General features: G+C 39.0%; 1 protein-coding gene across 1 annotated transcript in view; it reads right to left on the bottom strand.

The window, feature by feature from the left end:
- The window catches only part of LOC104586484 (Pseudouridine synthase family protein), an 88526-nt gene extending 73700 nt beyond the window's left edge, over window positions 1-14826 (bottom strand). Inside the window, exons 1-2 of the mRNA XM_010243734.3 lie at window positions 14047-14826; window positions 6475-6531 (exon numbers count right to left, since the gene is read on the bottom strand). Coding sequence (XP_010242036.1) covers window positions 6475-6531; window positions 14047-14304 — 315 coding nt within the window. The 5' untranslated portion in view covers window positions 14305-14826. The remainder of the gene's footprint in view (window positions 1-6474; window positions 6532-14046) is intronic.
- Window positions 14827-22252: the final 7426 nt, after the last annotated feature.

Genomic DNA, 22252 nt, shown 5'->3' with positions numbered 1-22252 from the left:
ATACACCTTCATCCTGGGATGGCTCCATGTGATTTTGAATCAAAGCTGCATAAAATGATTTCACAGAGAATATTCCATTATTCCACTCCTTCCACCACAACTCACCCCTTGAAGAGCTTCAGGTCTTCGATTTTCTAGTATGTTCAGCAGCATAACACACTCTTCCACCTCCTGATCCAAATAATGACTTCTAAACTTAGGATACCACAGCAGCTGATCACCTTTCATCTCATAGCATTGGTTAATCCAAACATCATGATCAGAAAACCTGTACAACCTTGGGCACAAATCAATTAGTTTCCCAACTCCACACCATTCATCCTCCCAAAACCTTATTCTAGACCTATCCCCAATTACAAAACTTATTTAGTTTTCAAGTTATTCAGTAAAAGTCATTATTCGTTTCCAAATACTCAAGACATATGAAACAGAGACCTCCCTTGATTCCCAGTTTCCCACCCAAACTTCACAACCCCATACTTACCCACAATCACTCTCCTCCAATGCAACTCCTTTCCTTTTCTAAACCCAACATCCAAAGCCATTTTCCTAGCAACACCTTATTGAAAGTTCTGACCCTTCTTTTCCCCAACCCACCTCCACTCTTCAGCCTACAAACCTTGTCCCACCCAACAAGATGAAATTTCTTGACTTCACCCTAGCCTTTCCTTAAGAAGTCTCTTTGAATCTTCTCCACTCTCCTAGCCACTTCCGCTGAAACCTTTAATAAAGAAAAGGTAATAAGATGGTAAACTTGAGATCACACTTTTTACGAGTGCAATCCTTCACCCAAGGATAGAAACTTCACCTTCCAACCATTCAGCCTCTTCTCCACTCTTTCAATTATAGGCCACCACACAAATGCTGAAGATGTCTTGGAACCAACAGGCAAACCCAAATAAATGGGAGCTCCCCAATTCTGCACTCAAACACAGCTGCACACTCCATCAACAACTCATTTCTGATTTCTCCAATTCTTATCATAACACTCTTGGACAAATCCACTTTCAAACCTGTCAACATTTCAAAACTCGTCAAAATAGCCCTCAAATTCAACACCTGATCCACGTGCATCCAACAAGATTAATGTATTTTTTTATCAATAACAGGATCAGAATTCATTATCAAAGGAATAAGTACAAATAAGAGAAAGGGGGAGATAAATTCTCTTAGCTCTCCCTAACAATATTACAACTAAGCCCAAAATAGTCAATACCTTCCCACCTCTTGTTTACTCATAGAATCAGCAAAAGAATTAGCATCTCTTTTAACCCATTTTAGAGTAACCTCCATCCCTTATAGCAGCCACTTGATTCGCCTCTTCTCATAGATGTATCCCCACCATCCCACAACCTCTTCATCTTGCAGTCAGCTAATAACTAATTTTGAGTCTCCCTCAATTGATAGCTTCCAAATGTTCAAATCCTTTGCTTTTTGAATTCCCTCCAAGACAACCAATATTTCCGCTCTCAAAAAATCACCCACACCAATTGGATCGGAATAAAGAGCAACAATTTTTCCTTCCTCATTTCTAAAAACTCCTCCAATACCTGAAGGACCCGGATTTCGTTAACCGCTACCATCAAAATTCAGTTTGATGAAACCACTTGTAGGTGGGGACCAAGCAACTTCCTTCCATTTTCTCATCAATTCACCAGCTGGAATATCCTCAAACAACTTTAATGTCTTAACCCAATGAACCACTTTAATAGTTATGGCTTTAATTAGTACCTCCTTGTTCCTTTCTTTGTTTCTAAAAAACGTTTTTTGATTTCTTTCTTCCTAAAGTGTTCAGCAAATGGCCTCCCTTGTACACCCCCATAGGGTTCTTCCCCTCTTCGTCGGCTCTCCAACATAAGTAGAAGAGAACAAGCTTTGAACAGAAGATGGGGAGTTCCACCTGCACCCAAACAAAAAGACAAACCATTCCCAAATTGAAAAAGCAAGGAGCAGGAGATTAATAAGTGATAATAAGACTGACCATTGGCTTTACAGAGAGGGCACTAGAAAGGGGAGAGACAACAATTAGGTTTTTTTCTTTGCAATAGATCACAAGTATTAATCCTTTCTAGATACACCTCCCAACAAAAACCACCAATCCTAGGTGGAATAGGAATGCTCCAAACCTCCTTTATAGGAAAAGACATACCCAGACTAGCATTTGGCTGAATTAAATGCAAAAAGAATGAAGAATAGGTAAAGGAACCAAAGGATGAAAGGGTCCGAAGTTGATTGTCCCCTCTTGAAGGGTCCAACATCACTCTATCAAGATCTTGAAGTAAGGCCATGACACTATTTGTTGCACTCTCATGGAGGCCTCTTCTAAAGCCCAAATCCCAATCCAAACCAAAACCAAAATTCAATGGAGAGAAAAAGGAGAAAATGGGCTCCTCCCTATTAGACAATGTATGCCCCTATCTCCAATTAAATTGATGTACACGGACATTTTTGTATGAATAATATAAATACATTACCGTTTTATATTCAAATTAGTGTGTTTCCGTGAATTACTCCTTAAACTGGACACTTATGAGACTCGTTTATAAGTTGAAGATGTTCTCAGCCATTTGATAGACTTGGGGAGTTTATCCTAACAAGGCTAACACTGGTGTGCTGCCAAATTGGTGGAGCAGCTTGTCTTAGCTATTAGGGTTAGACCCCAAGCATAGTCAATGGGTGTTTGGATGAAACGCTGAACCTGGACCTTGGAGACAGATGAGCAAAATTGGAGAAAGTTGCACTTAACCCCAGATTTTATTATGATACAACACTAGGTCTTGGACCAAGCTGCTTTTGATATGCCAACCAAGGAGATCCATCAAGGGTCAAATATCTAGGCATGTTGGAGCAATTTAGGAAATTACCTGAGTGGGTGATCATAGTGATAGGATTGGCCCCTTTGTTAAACAAAGTGAATATCAAGGTTTACACTCTTTGATGGAAACCTAAGCTACCGACAATCGATTTCAACTGTATTTGAAATCTGATTTTGCAAAATGTATTTATATATTATATTATTATATGTCATAAAATGTTTGCAAAAGGTTTTAATCCTGGGATCCATCTGAGCAGAGAGTGTGACACTACATTTTGTAGTCAGGGAAGAGGTTCTTTCCTATGAACAGTCTTTTAATGATTATGGGCTAAGAAGGGCAAGAGACCATTACAGAGTTGATAACCTGATGGGCTTCATCTTACATAAGTCCATTATCCTTGGGTCTTCATAGGGTGGTTAAATCCAAAGATTGTTTATGTTTAAATATTAAGCCCAAACTGAGCCCAAACCCTTGGGCAATGAATTCAGCTTGTCCTTTCCTAGAGGTGGGGTCGAACCCTTATGGACTCATGTGAGACCTTTGTAGGTCCCACGCCACATAATATTCAAGCCTAAAGTGGGCCTTAAGCCCATTACTAATAAGATTAGTTGTCATATGTCATGTGATATGGATTGAATATCGGTATGGATATGGGTATGGAGCACCCATTCTCTTAAGAAGATAATGTCCTTATCTAAACATGGATAAGTCCTTATCCAAATCTGATTTGGATCAAGTTCTAATAGGTTCAGGAGAGTGCTCTATATAAGAGGATGAGAGGGAGGGGCCAAACCATTATGTTCCCCCCACTCTCTTGCTCTCTTTCTCTCCTCTCCTTGCATCCCAAAACCCTAGTTTGAACCATACTTAGTAGGGGCTGATTCTCATCAGTCCTTTGCTACATTTTTGGAGAAAAAATCAGAGAATTGAGATTCACACATCTACATCAATTCCAAGAAGGTTGGAGCTTGCAGCTTGGTTTTGCAGAAATTCCATTGTTGTATGGACTTCACATAAATTGTTGTACCATCCTTAGTTGGAGGCCGATTTAGGTACGACATTGGGCATGAACCAGTGTTTTCAACCCACCAATGACTTAGCCTATTGAACCCTTCGAACCGTCACCCAGTCTTAATTCCAGGTCCGGTTCTCTTGAAACCCGTTGTCTATTAAAAAACCGTTGACTTGGTCAAAACCATCCAACCTAAGTGGTTCAACCATTGACCCATTCGACCCGATCACCAGGTCGCGGGTTGTACACTCAATGTATGTGCAAACTTTCAAAGGTCATAACTTTACACTCTAATGTCCAATTGGAATGGTTTCTTTTATTTTGGGTATCTTTTTGAGATCTATGTGTCCCAAGGCGTCATGCCTCGCTATTTTTGCCAAAAAAAAACATTTTTTGGCCTCAAATTGCATTTTTTTAATATTTTTTATAAATACATAAATTAAAAATTGAATTAAAAAACATAAATTAAATATTAAATAATGCATACATTCTATGTAAAACACAATTATACACTATTTATTAATAAAATATGTATTATACATATACACACACACATATGTATATAAATATATATATATATACTTAAATATATAATGATGTTTTTCTGATAATTAAAAAGGATCAATTTCATTAATAAAAACTAGTATAGTTACAAGTTTCCTTTGGAGAGGCACGTATATAATAATGTTGATGTCACAATATCTAACCCGTTCAATCCAAACGGTTGAACCGGTGACCTATAACTCGGAGGCAAAAGTAGATCGACCTCTAGGTCGGTTTTAAAACAATGGCGTGAACTACCACTCTATAAAGGCTATTGATCAAACTGATTGGTCTAAAATCCTTTGGAAGCACTGCATCACCTTTTTTGGAATCAAAACAATGAAGGTGAAATTAAGACCTAGATTAACCACCCCTCCCTTTCAAAAAATTCTAGGAACATCCTTTCAAGATCTCCCAACAATCCTGGTAAAAGGCCATTGTAAAATCATCAAGGTCTAGAGCCTCGGATATATCCACGGAAAAAACTACTTCATTTCTTCCAACTCAAACCTCCTTTCCAACCAATTTTTATGCTCCTCAAAAAGAGTAGGCCACTCCAACCCATCAAGCCAGATTCTGCTATTTAATGGCTTCCTAAAGATAGATTTAAAGTGATCCACAAAAGCTCTGGCAATATCATTTGGTTGAGTGATCACCGATTATGTTACCATTCCCCTCAATTTCAAGATAAAGTTTTTCCTTCTCCTCCCATTAGCCAGAGCATGAAAGAATTTAGTATTCCTATCCCCCTCTTTGAGCAACTTGTTCCTAGATTTTTGTCTCCAACTAATCTCCTCTTTAAGCAAAATGTCTACTAATTGCTTCCTCAAGGCCCATCTCTCTTTCTTGTCTCTTTTCTCAATGGAACCCAAACTTTCTTTGAAACCCAAGTCCTCAATTTTTCTGATTAACTTGCTTACTTTCTTTTAGTCTTCCAAAGTGTTGGATATTCCATTCTTTGACCTTTATTTTTAGTTCCTTCAACTTCCAATGGAATTTCATCCCTTCCCATTTCACTCTTGGATTGCTTTTTTCCCACCAATCCTTTAACTTTCTCAATAAATCCATTAGAGCTTAGCCACATCTTCTCAAATCTAAAAGGAGTTGGACCTCTATCCACCATAACAACCTTAAAAATAAAAATCGGCTAATGATCTAAGGTCACTCTTGGTAGGACTCTTGACGCTATGCTTCTCCAATTTTCCTCCCAGTCAATTGTAAATAAGATTTTGTCCAATTTGGACATACTGGGTTAAACTACATGTTGGTCTAAGTGAAGTTACTATAAGAAAGTGGCAGTTCTTTGAGTTCAAAAGCATCAATAAACTGATTAAATCTCCTCATACTCGAATTGATTATCTATCCAGGATTGTTAGATGGAGATGTTCTTGAAAATTGTATGAGAGCTTTGGGTTGTCAAGCAGGCAATTCTCCTTTCAAATGCTTGGGGAAATATCTAATGTACATCACCCAATTGCCCCACCAGGAAACCAAGAACAAGAATATTACTCCAAATGGCTAAATATTAGGTTATTCTCCCACACCCAATCCTAATTGTTGTTTATCACTGTAATCTCCATGAAAAGTGCTGAATCATCCAGAGCCTTCATGATTGTTGCCAGTTCTAGGTTGTTGATTAAAACTTATTTATTGAAACATAATTATCAAGTTATCTCCAGTTTTGCAATTTGCATAACCTATAGGTTCTTGAAAACTTAAATCAACTTACATATTGACTTCCTATTTAAAGTTCTTGATTTCAATTTGTCAGTTTGATTATTTCAGATACAAACTTGTTAAGGATTAATAATTCAGGCCTTGTGAAATGGATCCTAAGTTTAAGTTTATAAAAAATTACTAAATATCTTTGATACTCCTGCATAATCCATCCACTTCATTCCAAAATCCAACAAATTAAATACCCTGGAATTCCACAAAGATATTGGTCAAACATAAAGTAGGCATTGCATATCTGTACATATTTATGTTCCTAAGTTAAGATGTTTTTTTAAGCAAGCCACCACCATACAAGACATGATGAAGCAATATCCAATAGAACAAAACTACAAAATTCTTTTCTGTCAGATAAGAGCTTCAACTTACAGTTCGACTTGAACAGAAGATTGAAACAGGTTGTCCAACAAACTTTTGAAAAGCATCCTAAAACACAGAAACTAGAGTTATGGTAATCAAATCACTTATTCTCAACAAGAATCATTAAAAACAAAAGCAACACAAATAATAATAACATCTAACATTCTATAGAGAATCAGATAATCAGTACATATTGGAAAAGATAAAATATGAACTCCTTTGCACTCAAGTATGATTTAAACTAAAAGATCCAGTATGAACTTTCCAGCCACAAAAGAGGAATTATATCAAGCCTGGAGCATAGCCCAAAAATCAAGTTCCTATCGAATTATTAAACTCAAACAACTGCAAAGATTGAAAACTGTGAAAAGAGGATAAGCTGAATTGGTATTAATTGAGCAAGACATATATACAGAACATAAGACTACAGTAGAAGCCAAAATTTTACCCTGCAAACACAAAAAAGGGAAATTTTTCATAGCTCTATGGCTAACTACAAACATAAAAAGTAAATCATCACTGTTAATTCCTAGTCTTGTTGGCACAATATGAAAGCATCAGAATTAAACATTGTAATTTGTTGCAATGGACGGAATGAATTTTTAATAGCAACTCTATGGTTATCACTGGGGGCAATACAGGAAAAAAATCTTAGACCCAATACCCATACTCAAATCTTCATTAGAATGATGCATGAAAAATTGATTTAGGATGGGGTAGGGATCCTACTAATTTAACATTTGGTGGTGGCTTGTGGGCTTTGTGGGATGAATGAGAGGTTGTGGGTTATTAAATATGAAGAATGTGGAGGGAAAAGCAAGTAGAATGCTTTCTATCCACCAAAAGAATGAGTAAGAAATTAGAAAGGAAGAGGTGAAAACTTTTGTTGTTACGGTAAAGAGCAAAGAGACAGATTGCTAATCGCTTAGAAGAACAAAGAGAGGGGGAAGAGAAAATTTTCTGGCAACAACCACAATTTACTAAACCAAATTATATTTTCTTCAAATCAACTAGTAGAAATCTGCAGAAATAAAAAAATGTAGAAATGTGTACAAAGACAAGTATGCCCTTATATGCCAGCTGAACACAAAAACTCAATAAAGAACTTAAAAAAAGCACGCCAAAACATTCCAAAGGGTCCCAACAAGTATGTTGTGGTCACTGATCAAAAAAAAAAAAACAAGTATGTTGTGGTCCCCACTACCTATGTAAACAAACAATCAACAAAATTAATTCATAAATCTACTCAAAAAAAAAAAAAAACAAACAAACAAAAACTCAACATTCCCCCTCAAGTTGGGAGTAAATGTCACACATTCCCAACTTTCGTAAGTCATATTCAAACTTGTTCTTTGTAACCCCTTTGGTGAAGACATCGGCCAACTGTAACTTAGAGGAGACATATGGCAAGCAGACTTCTCTGGTTGTCATCCTTTCTCTTATGAAGTATCTATCAACTTCAATGTGCTTTGTCCTATCAAGTTGAACTAGACTGTGGGCAATATTGATTGCAGCTTGATTTTTTTTTTTATTGGAAACAGTAACTTTCATTGAATTAGAAAATGAGTAGTACAATACCAATCATTCACAGCATGAGTGTTGACCCCATATTTTATCCCAAAGTTTACTTTACATCCCAAAAAAGATTTTCCCTTTGAGTTCCCTGTTTTGCCAAAATATCAGCCACACTGTTGGCCGACCTCCTTGCCCAAGTAAAGATTACTCCAGTTTCCCTTGCTAAACAATAAATCTCCCTCATTTGCTGTCTCAGAGTCCATGCCCCCAGACTTTTTGTCTGCAGCCATCCTATTAACGGCTTAGAATCTCCCTCCACTTCATAGTTTTGGAAACCCCATTGCTTGGGCTGTCTCAGTCCTTAGAGTAAGGCCATAATTTCAGTTCTTAAAGAATCGCCTATACCTATTGGGCAAGAGTACAGTGCTATTAACCTGCCCTCCCCGTCTCTGAATACTCCTCCCCCCACTCCTGAGGGTCCCGGATTGCCCAAAGAACTTCCATCAAAATTCAACTTTACCCTTTGGTGTGCTACTGGTATCCATTGGGGCTGAACCACATCCATAGTAGTAGAAAGGTTTGCCACTGCCGACCAGCCTCTAAATATTCCTCCACTGAATAATCATTGAATAAGTCAGTTTATTTCAGTCAATGTATGACTTTTGTGAGTATATTATCAATTACTTGTTCCTTGAGCCTTTCTTTTCCTTGGAAAATTTTGTTATTTCTCTCCTCCCATAATGACCAAAGGATAGCAGCTCTTGTAGCTCTCCACATCATCCTACCTCTTTTTTTAGCTAATATAAAGAAGCTTTGCTCAAAGAGGCTTGCCGTATCAAAAGGCAGAGTCCACTTGCAGCCAAACAAAGAGGAAAACCAATCCAAACAAAATAAGCAAAAGGATAAAACGATAATAGATGTGTAATTGACTCACCACAGTCCAAACAAAGACAACAAACATGAGGGGAAAGGCAGCAATTTGGTCTTCTTTTTTGTAGTTTATCCAAAGTGTTAATTTTCTGGAGTACTACCTCCCAACAAAAAGCCCTAACCTTCAAGGGAACAGGGTTACACCATACTTCCTTTGTGGGAAAAAATTTTGCAGCATTAGAAGACTGAAGGAGGGCATTGAAGAAAGAAGCACATGTAAAGTATCCAGAGGATGACACAAACCAAATTCTACTGTCTGAACAAGAAAGATCCAAGAATACAAAGCTAAGAAGGGAAATGAGCTCATCTACTAATACCATTTCAGACTCCCTTAACCCTCTCCGTAGTCCCAAGTCCCAAGAATTTTCAGTACCAAGAACATTGGAAATTGTTGACTCTTTGTTAAGGGAAAGGGAATAAATAGATGGAAATCTATCTTTAAGAGAAGATTCCCCAAACTAAACACTTCCCAAAACCGCACTTTATTACCTACACAAGCAACATACCTGATATACGAAAGAAAGGAAGACAATAAACCATGGATCACTTCCAGGGAGAATACCGAGATGCCCTAGGGTCAAGACCAGCATCCCACCCATTGTCTACCATACCATGAATACTCACAATCACCTTTTTCCATAGATTGTCTTGTTCTAGGGGGAATCTCCAGTCTCCACAACCATTTTCTCAGCAATGCAACATTCCTTGGTTTAATATTCTCTATCCCTAGACCCCCACTATCCCTGCTTCTGGACACTATCTCCCACTTCACTAGGTGATCTTTCTTTGTGTCCCCTAGCTCCCACAAGAAGTCCCTCATTAATTTCTCTAGTTGGTTGGCCACTTTGGTGGGGATCCTAAAGGTAGGTAAATAGTAGATTGGTAGATTAGTCAAAGTTGACTTTATTAGTGTTATTCTTACCCCTAAAGATGTGTAATTTCTTTTCCATCCTTCCAGCCTTTTTGTAAATATTTCCACTATTGGATACCAAAAGCTATCGGATTTTGGGTTCCCCCCAAAGGTGGTCCCAAGTACAATATCGAACATTCCCCTACCTCAAACCCCAGAACCCTAGCAAGGTTTTCTACTTCCTCTTTCTCTCTGTTTAATCCTACTACACAACTCTTGCCCCAATTCACCTTAAGGTTAGAAACCCTTTCAAAGTTAGTTACTAGCCTTTACAGTTGAGTCAGTTCTTCCTTTTCCCCTTCACAAAATATACCAATATCATCTGCAAATTGTAATTGTGTCACCACCAGCTCTTCCCTTCCAATTCTCCAACCTTTTAACTGATTTGTAATATCAGCCCTTGAGATCAAAACACTCAATACATTTGCAACTAGAGTAAAGAGGAAAGGGGAGAGAGGATCTCCTTGAAAAAGGCCCCTTCTCGCTAGAAAAAAGTCTCTAGCTACTCCATTGACTAGTATGGAATAACGACAGAAGGAAATGCAACCCTTTATCCACTTACACCAATTAGCTCCAAAACCTCTCAACCTTAAAATCTCTAGCAAAAAGTCCCAATGCCAAGTCATAGGCCTTTTCCAGATCCAGTTCGCAAACCAAGCCTCTTTCCTAGCAATAAGAATCTGATCAATTATTTGTCTCCCAAAAACAAAAGCCCCTTGGTTTGGAGAGATCAAAGAAGGAAGGACTCTTTTGATCCACTCAGCCAAAACCATAGAGATGATTTTATACATACTTCCCACAAGGCCTATGGGTCTAAAATCCTTTGGATGGATTGCATATGCTTTCTTAGGGATCAATGCTATAAAAGTTGCATTTGCCCCTGAATTAAACTTGCCCCTTTCAAAAAATTCTTCAAAGACTTCCACAAGCTAAGCACCTACTATCTCCCAACAGTCTTGATAGAGAAAGCCATCGTGAAGCCATCTGGGCCTGGGGCTTTGGATCTCTCCATAGAGAAAATTGCCTCTTTTATCTCTTGGACTTCAAATTTTTTTTCCAAAGCCTCAACCAAGTCCCTAGGGCCTTTCCCCCACTCAAGATTATCTAAACTATCTCTAATTCTGCCCGGCCCAGAAAAAATGGCTTTGAAATGCTCCACAAAGGCTTGTGCTATATCCATTTCCCTGGTTAAAAGTTGTCCATTCCGCTCAATCTGAGAGATAGCATTTCTTCTCCTCCCATTTGCTACCAAGTGGAAAAAACATATGTTTCCATCCCCTTCCTTTAGCCATTGACATCTAGATTTTTGTCTCCACCTGATTTCTTCTTTTTCGAGAATGTCTTCTAGATCTTGTTTAAGGCTCCATCTTTCAGCTCTTTCATCCACTTGTAGACGCCCTTCCCCTTCAAAAACATCTAACTCCTCAATTCTATGTACTATACCAGCCTTCCTTTCCTTTAGATGCCCAAAAGTCTCCTTGTTCCATTCTTTGATTTTGGCCTTTAGTCTTTGCAATTTCTTATAAAATTTGTACCCCTTCCACCTAAAGTCCACCTGCTCCTCCCACCATTCTTTCACTTTTGATTTGAATTCAGGATGAAGGAGCCACATGTTTTCAAACCTGAAAGGCCATGGGCCTCTGTCCACTCGTTCTTGGGAAATCCTAATTGGACAGTGATCCAAAGTAGTTCTGGGTAGGGCTCTGACCACCAAACCCCTCCATCCCTCCTCCCAATCCATCGAGAAAAGAAATCTATCTAGTTTGCAGCATATGGGTGATTCTTGAAAGTTTCCACAAAGTGATAATTCCCCCAGAAGATCCCCAGGATGGTGAATATGCCCAGCTTATTCCCCTGGCTGTCCAAAGCCTTCTTATCCACCTTCTATCCACTTCCATCAACTTTGATTCCTAAAGCAACACTATATCTGGTTTCTCCTTTCTTAGTATCTCCCTTATTGCTCTTCTTTTCCTTGCACTTCCCAACCCCCTTACATTCAGACTTATTATCTTCATGTAGATCTCCTTAAAACTAACTCCTTGCACTATCACTCACCCTTACCTTGCTTCTTTCTTTCCTTTCTTCTACAATTCCCTTTGTCATAGTCTACTTCACACCTAAGCCTCTCCACTTCACTTAACTTCTTCTTTCTTTTCTTAGTTGAGCCTTCTGTTTTCTTATTCAGATCCTTTATTGTACTTAGGACTTCCACATTCACTCCTTTTTTACTCTTTCTTCTCTTTTTTATTTTTCTGTTTTTTTTCTTTCAGCCCTTTCCCCTACTACCTCTTGATTAGGAGTGTCACACTCCTCATCTTTATTTCCTCTCTCTCCAGTTCTTCTCTCACTAAGATTCGAAAGACTTGCATAACCAGATCCCAAATTCCCTCTCCTTCCCCCTCACTCTCTTCTTTTGAAATCCCGTTATCTAACATCTCTGTCAATTCATTTGCAGTGGCAAACTTTGAAGTAGGGCTAGTCTCACCTATGGGCACAAACAGAGACGGACTAGAAGAAATGTTAGTATTCACGGAAAAATTTGGTAAAGTGATACCTTGAGCAAGTGGGGAGTCAGCAAAGGGAGTTAAAGGACCCTGATTACCGCAAAGTGGGCTGCCCGGGTTGTTTTTACAACACCCACTATCACCTTGCTATTGAAAATTTGTTGTAACTGTTTCTCTGCTTTCTTGTGCCTCTGATTTCTCCTCTTCTGATTATCACAATACCATAGCATTGGCTCGATACATCTATCCCAATCTCACTCAACAAGGATCTAACCCAAAGTATTCTGAGACACCATGGGCCATAGATCTATATTCAACTTCTGCACTTGACCTTGCCACCACTGAATTTTATACTTTTCCATGAAACTAGATTTCCTCCCATAAAAGTGCATACTCCTAATGTGGATCTCCTATCATCTAGCTTCAAATTCCCATGATCTAAGAATAAAATCCCTCTACCTGGATGTTTCTTTAGGTATGTAAGTATCCTATCAATGGCTTCCCAAAGATGGAAGCTTTTGCATGGCTAGTGGCCTTAGATAGCATTTTGACATTAAATCATCTTCAAAATAGAGGATTTCACTTGGCTAGCAAATGCTATCTTTGTGAGAATGCAAAGGAGAATGTCTATCATTTGTTTGTTGAACGCCCCTACTCTGAATTCATATGGGGTTTCTTCATTGGCCTATTCAAGACTAATTGGAGGTGTCCTAGTATGGTAGAGGAGAGATTCTCCAAGTGGCCAAGTGCAAGTGAAAATGTCAAGGCAAAGATTGTTTGAAGCTGCATTCCTTTTGCTATTTGTTGGGAAATATTTTTTTGACCAATATATTTCTTGGGAACTATGGAAAGAAAGAAATAAGAGAATTTTTAAAGAGAAGGATTAAGTAAGGGACCATATCACCTTACTATGTGGTAAAAGGATAATCGACTGCATGCTCATTCTCCCATAGTTTGAAGGAGTCACAAAAGAAGACCTTGGTTCTGGATTTTGGAACATTCTGGAGTTGGCTTAAAGCTTTTCTTGTTATTGGCCTTTGAATGTACTCTTCTGTTTTGCCTTGTTCTCTTTTGTGGCTTTGTAGCTAACGGTGATACCTCGTCACTATCAGATGTACTCTTTTTTCTATTAATAAATTCTTTATTACTTATTACCAAAAAAATAAATATATGAACCGATAGAGCATTTGATTCCCATTCATTCCGTAGTAAACTCTCTGCAATTTAGCGTTCCAATCTCTTCACCCAGACCTACCCATTTTCCAAACCTTCCACCGACCTATTCCTCCATTTCGAGAGAAATTCATTGATCCGCTTTCAAGTATCCATGTTGTCTTACAAAATGAACAAATTCAGATGCTTGGAGAATAAGCATCATCCTTGTATATAATTTGAAAATGCATGAGGGACTAATGGGGCAAAGGTTATTGCCAAAAAATTTTACTATACAGCTGCCAGCCTAATGAAAAGCAGAAGTTCGACACTGACAGAACTGATAATCACTCAAAGAATCAAACTTACGCAAAACTCGAAAAACCTTTCCACTACACTACTACATGGCTACACCTCCTTCTGGATACGATTCCTATAACTCCAAACCACAGTTCACTATTCAAGTAATTTCAATATAAGGACCAAAAAGAAAAAAAAACAAGGCAGTGGAGATAAAACAAGAAGCTTACTGATCAAAAAGGAAAAAAAAAAATAAAACAAGAAAGTCACCTCGAGAACGCCAACAATGGTTCTGCAATTAGGTTGCTTCTGGGAGCCAGAGAATCTAGTGCCGATATACTCGACTGCGACCAAGTATCTTTGGATTCTAGGGTTTGGGTTCATGTTTAGAGGATTATCAGAACGTTCTTCATCACTGGAATCTTCAGTTCGTGCGATCTTCGATGGCTTTTCTGGAGAACCGAGGTGAGAATCGAGGGACCGCTTGGATTCTTCGTGTTGGGATGAAGCCGTTGGAGATTGGTGCATTTTCAATTTTTCATAAATCACTCGTTCTTTACTTCCTATGTTTTCTATTTATAGTTTTGTAAGCATGTGGATTTTCCCGCCTACAATTAGCGCAACACTGAACGTCGGCATGACTGATGAGTAGAGTAGGGCATTTAGGGAGTGCGAATCGGATGATCATGGACCACGCCAATGTTTTAAAAAATGAGCTCACATAGTCTGTCCCATCCAATGGCAAGCGAACACTCCATTATCCTTCCTCTTACATTTCAAACTCACGGAGTCCAGACTAACGGCAGTTCGGTTTCCAAAATTTTGGGAAATTTTGGGATCTGTATGCAGTTAGAGCCTTTCTGATGATGGTTTCTTACTCTTTAGTTTTCTCCATTATTGTTCTTGAACTCAATCCATCTTAGCCGGTTGCTGGAGATTCGGGCTGTGCATCGGTGCTGTGAAAGGCAGTGGGGCTCACGAGGAGGAGAGGAAAAAAGAGAGGGAATGAGACCGTTTGGGCACGAAAATGTAGGACCAATGTTTGACATTGGGCTTGTCCAAGTCAAGATACCTCTTAATATAATTATTACATTTTCACATGTCAAAGTTCAGAACAAACGAATAGGCCTTAGACTATATTTTTTGAAGAACATAAGCAACTAGGATAAGGGATTCTCACTTGATATATATTGGTGAACCCAACCAGCAAACAAATAATCCACCACCAATCATCCACCTAAATGATTAACATACACCAGACTCTAGGAATCTCTAGTTAGTCCCAACATTGTTGGTCTCAATGATGAAATACAACCACAACTCCTAGAGTGTAGCAAGAGAGTTGAAAATCCCCCTATTGGCATTAAGAAAGGGAAGAAACTTCACATTCCTCTGGGTCTTGTTCATTGGTAGAAGCCAGCAATCGTAAGATAGATTTCTTGGAGGGTACAGTCGATAAAGAAAGAGCTACGAAGATGGAGAGAGCAAGAGTTTGACAAGTTAAAAATGATAGAAACGTGGAAAGAGCCCGGAAAATGGAAAGAGAGAAGGCAATGCAACAAGAAGTTGAAAAGGCACGGGAAATGAATCAATTAAAGACATGCCTCAGAATCCTCAACTCTATATTTCAACTCAAATGATTGTCTCTAACTTGCTACTTCAAGGCCACTCAACTAGTATAGAGGAGTTTGGTGAATGGTAGAAGAAACAATAGATTGGTGATTGATTACGAAGAACTGAAGATGGAATGTGTGAGTGGTGTGGTAAGGATACATGTGGTGGTCTCCTTGAAAGACGAAAGAAGGCTAGGAGCAAAGGATAGGCTAAAGACTTCTACCAATAGAATCGTATGTTTGTTATGATTTATGCCTCCTTTTATAAGGAGAAATCCCGAGGTCCTAGAAGGAAGAAGAAAAAAGAGTTTAAGGGTGACTGGGCAAAATTTCAAAAATTTATTTATCCCTTCCGTGAATCCTATTCCCTAATTTAGAAAAAATGCGTTTTTCAATGTTCGTTCTTGAAACAAACCAGACCAAATCTATAACCAAGATTAAGGGAGGGATATACCTGATACGGAATCCATGCAAGTAACTCCCAATGTAGATGTTCACGCCCAAAGAGGTCACTAAATCCCACCTCCACTGAAGATGACACAGCTTAGGATGAGGCAAGATCAGTAAAGTAATTCTTCAACAAGAATTACAATCCTTCAACAAGGATCACGCAGGGGATGTGAGCACTGTTAGACAATGTATGCCCTTAGCTCCAATCAGAATGATGTACGTTATGACAATTAAAGTAATGAATAAAGTACATATTTGATTCATTTTATTATTGTGTGTTTCTGTGTAATACCCTTAAACTGGACACATATGAGACTCGTGTTAGTTTAGAATCTTCACAGCCATTGGATAGATCTAGGGAGATTTATCTTGCCAAGACTGACATTGATGTGCCGCCAAGTTGGTTGGGGTGGCTTGTCTCAGCTACCAGGGTGAGACCTGAGCTACATGCAGTGTGGGTTTTCTTGAAACCCTAAACCGGACCAGAATTCCAGTGTTGCCCTGGACCTTGGAGATAGATGGGCAAAACTGAAATGTTACACCTAACCCCTAGACTCGATTATGATACAACACTAGGTGTTAGATTGGGTTGTCTTTGATATGCCAATCAGTGAGATCCTTAGAGGGGGTCAAAACCTGAGTATGTTGGAACAGTCTAAGAATTCATTTGAGTGGGTGATCATAGTGATAGGATCAGCCCCTTTGTCGGATAAAGTGAATGATCGGGGATGCACTATCTCTGGTGGAAACTAGAACTGTCGGCAGTCGATTTTAACCATTGAAATTTGTTTTGCAAAATATATTTATATAGAGATATACATATATATATTATGGTTTCAAAATGTTTGCAAAAGGTTTTAATTCCCGGGATCCTTGTGAGTAGAGAGTGCAGCACTGTACCTTGCAGCCGAGAGAGAGATCCTCTCTTGTCGGGCAGTATTTGATCATTATGGGTTGAGAGACTAAGTGTAAGGCCATTGAGGGTATTACCTAATGGTTAATCTTGCATCTGCCCACAGTCCTTGGGTTTTTATAAGGTGGCTTGGCCCAAGGACCATTTAGTGTAAATGTTGGGCCCAATAAGAGCCCATGGTGATGGACTCAAGGGTTCACTGTCTCTTACAGTGAACTCGGCCAGGCCTTGTAACAAAGGCTAGGTTGAACCCATGTGGCTGATGTGTAGATCAATGTTTGGGTCCCATGCAATACAAGGACATCCAATAGGGCAGCAATTTAGAGGATAAGTGAGCACCTAGACTCAATGGGCCTAAAACCCAATTCGAACTGACTTAATAAGATTAATTAAAGAAGGGCGGTTATGGGATTTAGATCAGTAGATAGGATAAGGGATTGTCCCTATCCACTCAGAGAGTCCAGATCCAAATAAAGATTTGGATTAGGAAACTCCTAATTAGATTATGAGGTTTGATCTTTATCTGCAGATAAGATAATGGATTATCCTTATCTCTTAACGAGAGTCCAGATCCAAATATAAGATTTGGATTAGGAAACTCCTAATGGGATTACGAGAATTTCTCTTTAAGACTAAAAATAGAGGAGCAGGACGAACCTCCAATTCATCCTTCAGTCTACTGATACAAGAGAGAATATAGCATACAGTTGGACTGCCTCTATCTTCTGCTCTTGCTCTCTCTTGTTATTGTCGCCATAACCAATTTGATCTCCACTCTGAGAGCGATCAAGAAAGGGTTCTTGTTACCATCTTTTGGCAGAAAAGGTGATCTGAAGTTGTGCTCACTCGCCCTCAATCGGATTCTTGCTGAAGAATCAGGTTCTTGCTGAAGAGCCATCATGCTGATTCTGCTTCATCCTACATTGTGTCATCTTCGACGGAAGCAGTTTTTAGATTCATCCTTGGGCGTGAACACCTTCATTGGAGGTTACTAAGACTTCGTATCAAGTATAACCCTCCACTCCCTTTTGGTTACAGATCTGATCCGGTTTAAGTTCAAGATTGATCATTGAAAATGCAATTTTCTAAAATAGGGAATGTGATTCCCACATGGGAGAGAGAGAAATTTTTGAAATTTCTCCCTACCTTCCTACAGGGTTCGGCCATCCATATGATGGATCTCTCATCCCTTTAGTGGTATCAGAGCCAGGTTCAAATCTTGAACCGAAATTGGCCATATCTGAAACTACGCAAATGGGCAGAAGGCGTTCTACTTGATTTGCGTAGATTATTGACTTTCTAGGAAATCGGTTCCCAGATTAAGGGGAATTGATCTGAAATTAAATCTTTTTAAATCTGATATGTATTTAGAATTGTTCTTTATATTTATCTTGATTTATGGGTTGTTCGTACGGTGGAGATGAAAAAGTCTTGATTGGCGCAAGAAAATTGCGCACCTACTGTTCTATTCATTCTTGTCTGTAATTATTATTTTTTTTTATTTTTAGACAGAATGTATAGGAATTTTTTTTATGTAATATTAATAGAAAATTAGGGTTTTCTATTTTATTTCATTCAAATTTGAAGCAGATTGCGTAGAAGGAAGGAGTTTCGCAAATTAGGGTTCAACTATCTGCGAATTGCAATTTGAGAAACTACAAACTGTGAACTAACCTCTATTTTGCAGGGTAGCAGATCTACGAACAACCCTTCTATTGATTCTTGAATGTCTTTTATCAGTAATTTAATTTCAGATCAAAATCTTGAATTAAACATCAAACCCTAGACCCATTCAAACCAGATTGGACCAAACTGGTTGGACCGAATCTGTGGTTCGATGGGGTTGTTCTCAGCCCTAATTTTTCACTCTTGGGTCCAAGAGTTGATGGTTAATTGCAAGATGCAATCCAACCCACACCTGTAAAACCTAGTTTTAATGTGTTAAAACTGCTTTAGCCCATTAACTGCATAAAAGCTATATGGGCCGAACAGTTCTTTGCAATTCAGCCCATATACCTAGATAATATTAGGCAGTAATATTAAGGATAATCATGGGCTTTACAGATATTAATTGATTGGATCAATTCTGTTTTTCAAGCATGTGATGTATGGATGTGTGATGTGCAACGTTCATGGGCCATAAGTACTTGGCCCATGTCGATATGATAGTGGCTCTTACGCACACCATGGCTGAATGCACATCATTGCCATGGTGTCCTTAAGATCATTGGATGATCTCCCTTCGTGGTGGCCCCACACCAGCTTCCTCCCCAAGAGGAACCGTGCGGATCTCTAGCCGTTTAGGGCCCATCTAAATCTAGCTTTATGAAAGCCAATGGGAGCCACTTTGGTTTGACCTAAATTAAACTAGGGCGTAATACTTCGTTCCCTCCACTGAAATATAAGTGCATGTGATAGGGAGATTCATATGATGAACTCTCTAAAGGCCTTCCATCATTAGCATGAAGATGGGTCCTTCAGTAATGAGGAAACGCACCATAAAATTGGGCTATCCATTTGCTGCTGCATCTGTTGAAATGTTTCATAAGATGATAAGGGTGTTATAGGCCGATGTGGAGGGGTCTATTCTAAAATAGAAGACTCTCTCATGGTACATTGGCGTTCACGAATATGATGGGTGAGCACTCACTGGACAAAAAGGTTTAACCCAAAATGACAATGAACCTTGTCTGACAGAGGCCAAAGGGAAAACTCATAAGATGAATGGATCCATGCACCCTATGTGATTTCCCACATTTCTAGAGACATAATTCACAGTCTCCGTCACTAAGATAGGAGGGAAATCTTAGAGATGAACAAATGGGAATGGAACATAGATTAAAAGCCATATCTATGTAGATAACATGAATCAAATAAGGTTGTGGACTAATATTTGCTTTTTATCAGAAATGGCAAATGGACAATTCACAAAATTGTTGGATGACAACAAACTTATAGGCCCAAACTATGTTGACTGGTACCGAAACCTTATGTTGGTCTTGACATCTGAAAAGTTGGACAAAGTAGCTAAAAGCCCTGCTTCGGAACATCCAAATGATAGGGCTTCTAAGGCCCAGAGGTGGGACTACCAGGAATGGAAAGATAAAAATTCCCTTGCCTGCTTCTACATCATAGCATCCTTAGACAATCTGATACAACGATAGTTGATCAGATTGAATTGTCCAAGGATATCCTGGATAGTTTAAGGACGATGTATGAAGAGTAGAATCGTTCTACTCGATAGAAGGTCTTGAAACAGTTAATGACCATGCAGATGTCCAAGAACCAACAATTTCATGACCATTGTCTTAAGATGATGGGATACATCAATGAACTTGAGGCTCTTGGATTTGGGTTTGACCATGTCACCAAGGTGGACGTCATCCTAAATTCTTTGCCTCCGTCCTTCAATCAATTCATCATGAACTATAATATGAATAACTAAATGTTAGCATCCAGGAACTCAGCAATATGTTGTAGAGGGCCAAGGAACTGATCAAGAAGGATGAGCCCATTGCCATGCTTGTTGAAGCTGGTAAATCAGGCAAGAAGAAGAGGAAGGCAAAGAAAAAACCTTAGAAAAAAGCTACTAAGTCCAAAAGGCAGAGGAAAGACAGAGCATCAGATGCTTGTCACTTCTGCAATCAGGCTGGCCACTGGAAGATGAATTATTCTCAGTACATGGAATCCAAGAAACAAGGAAATTTTGAATCCTTTGTCATAGAAACCAATTTGTTGGTAACTTCTACTTCTTGGTGTATTGATTCCGGGGCTTCGACTCATGCGTGTAACTCACTGCAGGGGTTTAGGACAAGTATAAGACTGAGTGACAGAGAGGTGACCCTTTACTTGGGAACTTCTACAAGTGTTGTAGCTATAGCCATAGGAACTGTAGAGTTAATTTTCAGAGAAGGAATTATTGTACTGAAAGATTGTCTTTATATACAGAATTTGAGAAGAAATTTGATTTCTGTTTCAAAACTGTGTGCGCATGGATATTCTGTTCTCTTTATTAATATGATTACTATCAAAAGAAATAACAAATTCCTCGCATATGAAGAACATGAGAATGGTCTCTATGTTCTCCATCCTTCTCTGGAAACTAACGTAATTGAAACTACGTCGGATGATATCCCCAAGAAAAGAACCCGTGATATAGTTAATCCCATGTGCCTGTGGCATTACCGACTTGGCCATATTAACATAGATCGTATCATAAGGTCGGTAAAGGATGGTCTTTCGGATTTTCTAACTGTAGAAGATCTTCCAACCTGTGAACCTTGCCTTCTGGGTAAGATGACGAAACGACCATTTAACGGTAAGCCTAAAAGATGTACAAGCATGCTAGACCTTATACATACTGATGTATGTGGTCCCATGAGTGTTACCGACTTGGCCACATTAACATAGATCGTATCACAAGGTTGGTAAAGGATGGTCCTTTGGATTTTCTAACTGTAGAAGATCTTCCAACCTGTGAACCTTGCCTTCAAAGTAAGATGACAAAACGACCATTTAACGGTAAGCCTGAAAGATGAACAAGCACATTTAACCTTATACATACTGATGTATGTGGTCCCATGAGTGTTAGGACACGTAACCATCATGTTTATTTCATAACATTTACTGATGATTACTCACGATATGGTTATGTGTACCTAATGAGACACAAGTCTGGATCATTTGAAAAGTTCAGAGAGTTCAGACTAGAGGTCGAGAAGAAGTTAGGGAGAGAAATTAAGACCCTTTGATCAGATCGAGGTGGCGAGTATATCTCTAATGAATTCAGGGACTACTTAAAGGTCAATGGGATAGTATCACAGCTAGCTCCTTCTACAACACCACAACTAAACGGTGTGTCAGAGAGGAGGAACCAGACTTTATTGGATATGGTCCAATCACTTCTCGTACACTCAAAGTTACCCACATCCTTCTGGGGTTACACATTATAAACTGCGATATACATGTTGAACCAGGTTCCAACCAAATCAATTCCGAATACTCCCCATGAGCTTTGGACCGGTAAGAAACCAAGTGTGAGACACTTGAAGATTTGGGGTTGTCCAACACATGTTAAAAGAACGAGTGTGGACCAATTGGAATCAAAGACCAACTGTTGCCTATTCGTAGGCTACCCCAAAGGTTCTGTAGGCTACTTATTCTACGACCTAGGAGAACAGAAGGTGTTCTGTAGCTGAAATGCCCACTTCTTGGAAGATGATTACATCCTGAACAATCATCGTCAACAAGTTGTTTTTGATGAGGAGAGCTCAGGAGTAGTGGGAGATGTCCCACAAGCTCTAGGTAATGACCAACGTAGAAGATCTACCCAAGTTTCTAGGCCTCCAGTTCGTTTCGGCTATGACTAGGATAGTTACTTGGTGGAAGTCACAACCAGTGAGGAGGATCCCGTGACTTATACGGAAGATATGTTGAACAAAGATTCCTTGAAGTGGGTAGATGCCATGAGAGCTGAGATTGACTCAATGGAAACCAATGG

This window comes from Nelumbo nucifera, chromosome 5 (assembly GCF_055504915.1).
Source record: "Nelumbo nucifera cultivar China Antique chromosome 5, China Antique-T2T, whole genome shotgun sequence".
Lineage (NCBI taxonomy): Eukaryota > Viridiplantae > Streptophyta > Magnoliopsida > Proteales > Nelumbonaceae > Nelumbo > Nelumbo nucifera.
The sequence above is the reverse complement of the archived record's forward strand: the minus strand, read 5'-3'. Positions and strand labels throughout refer to the sequence as shown.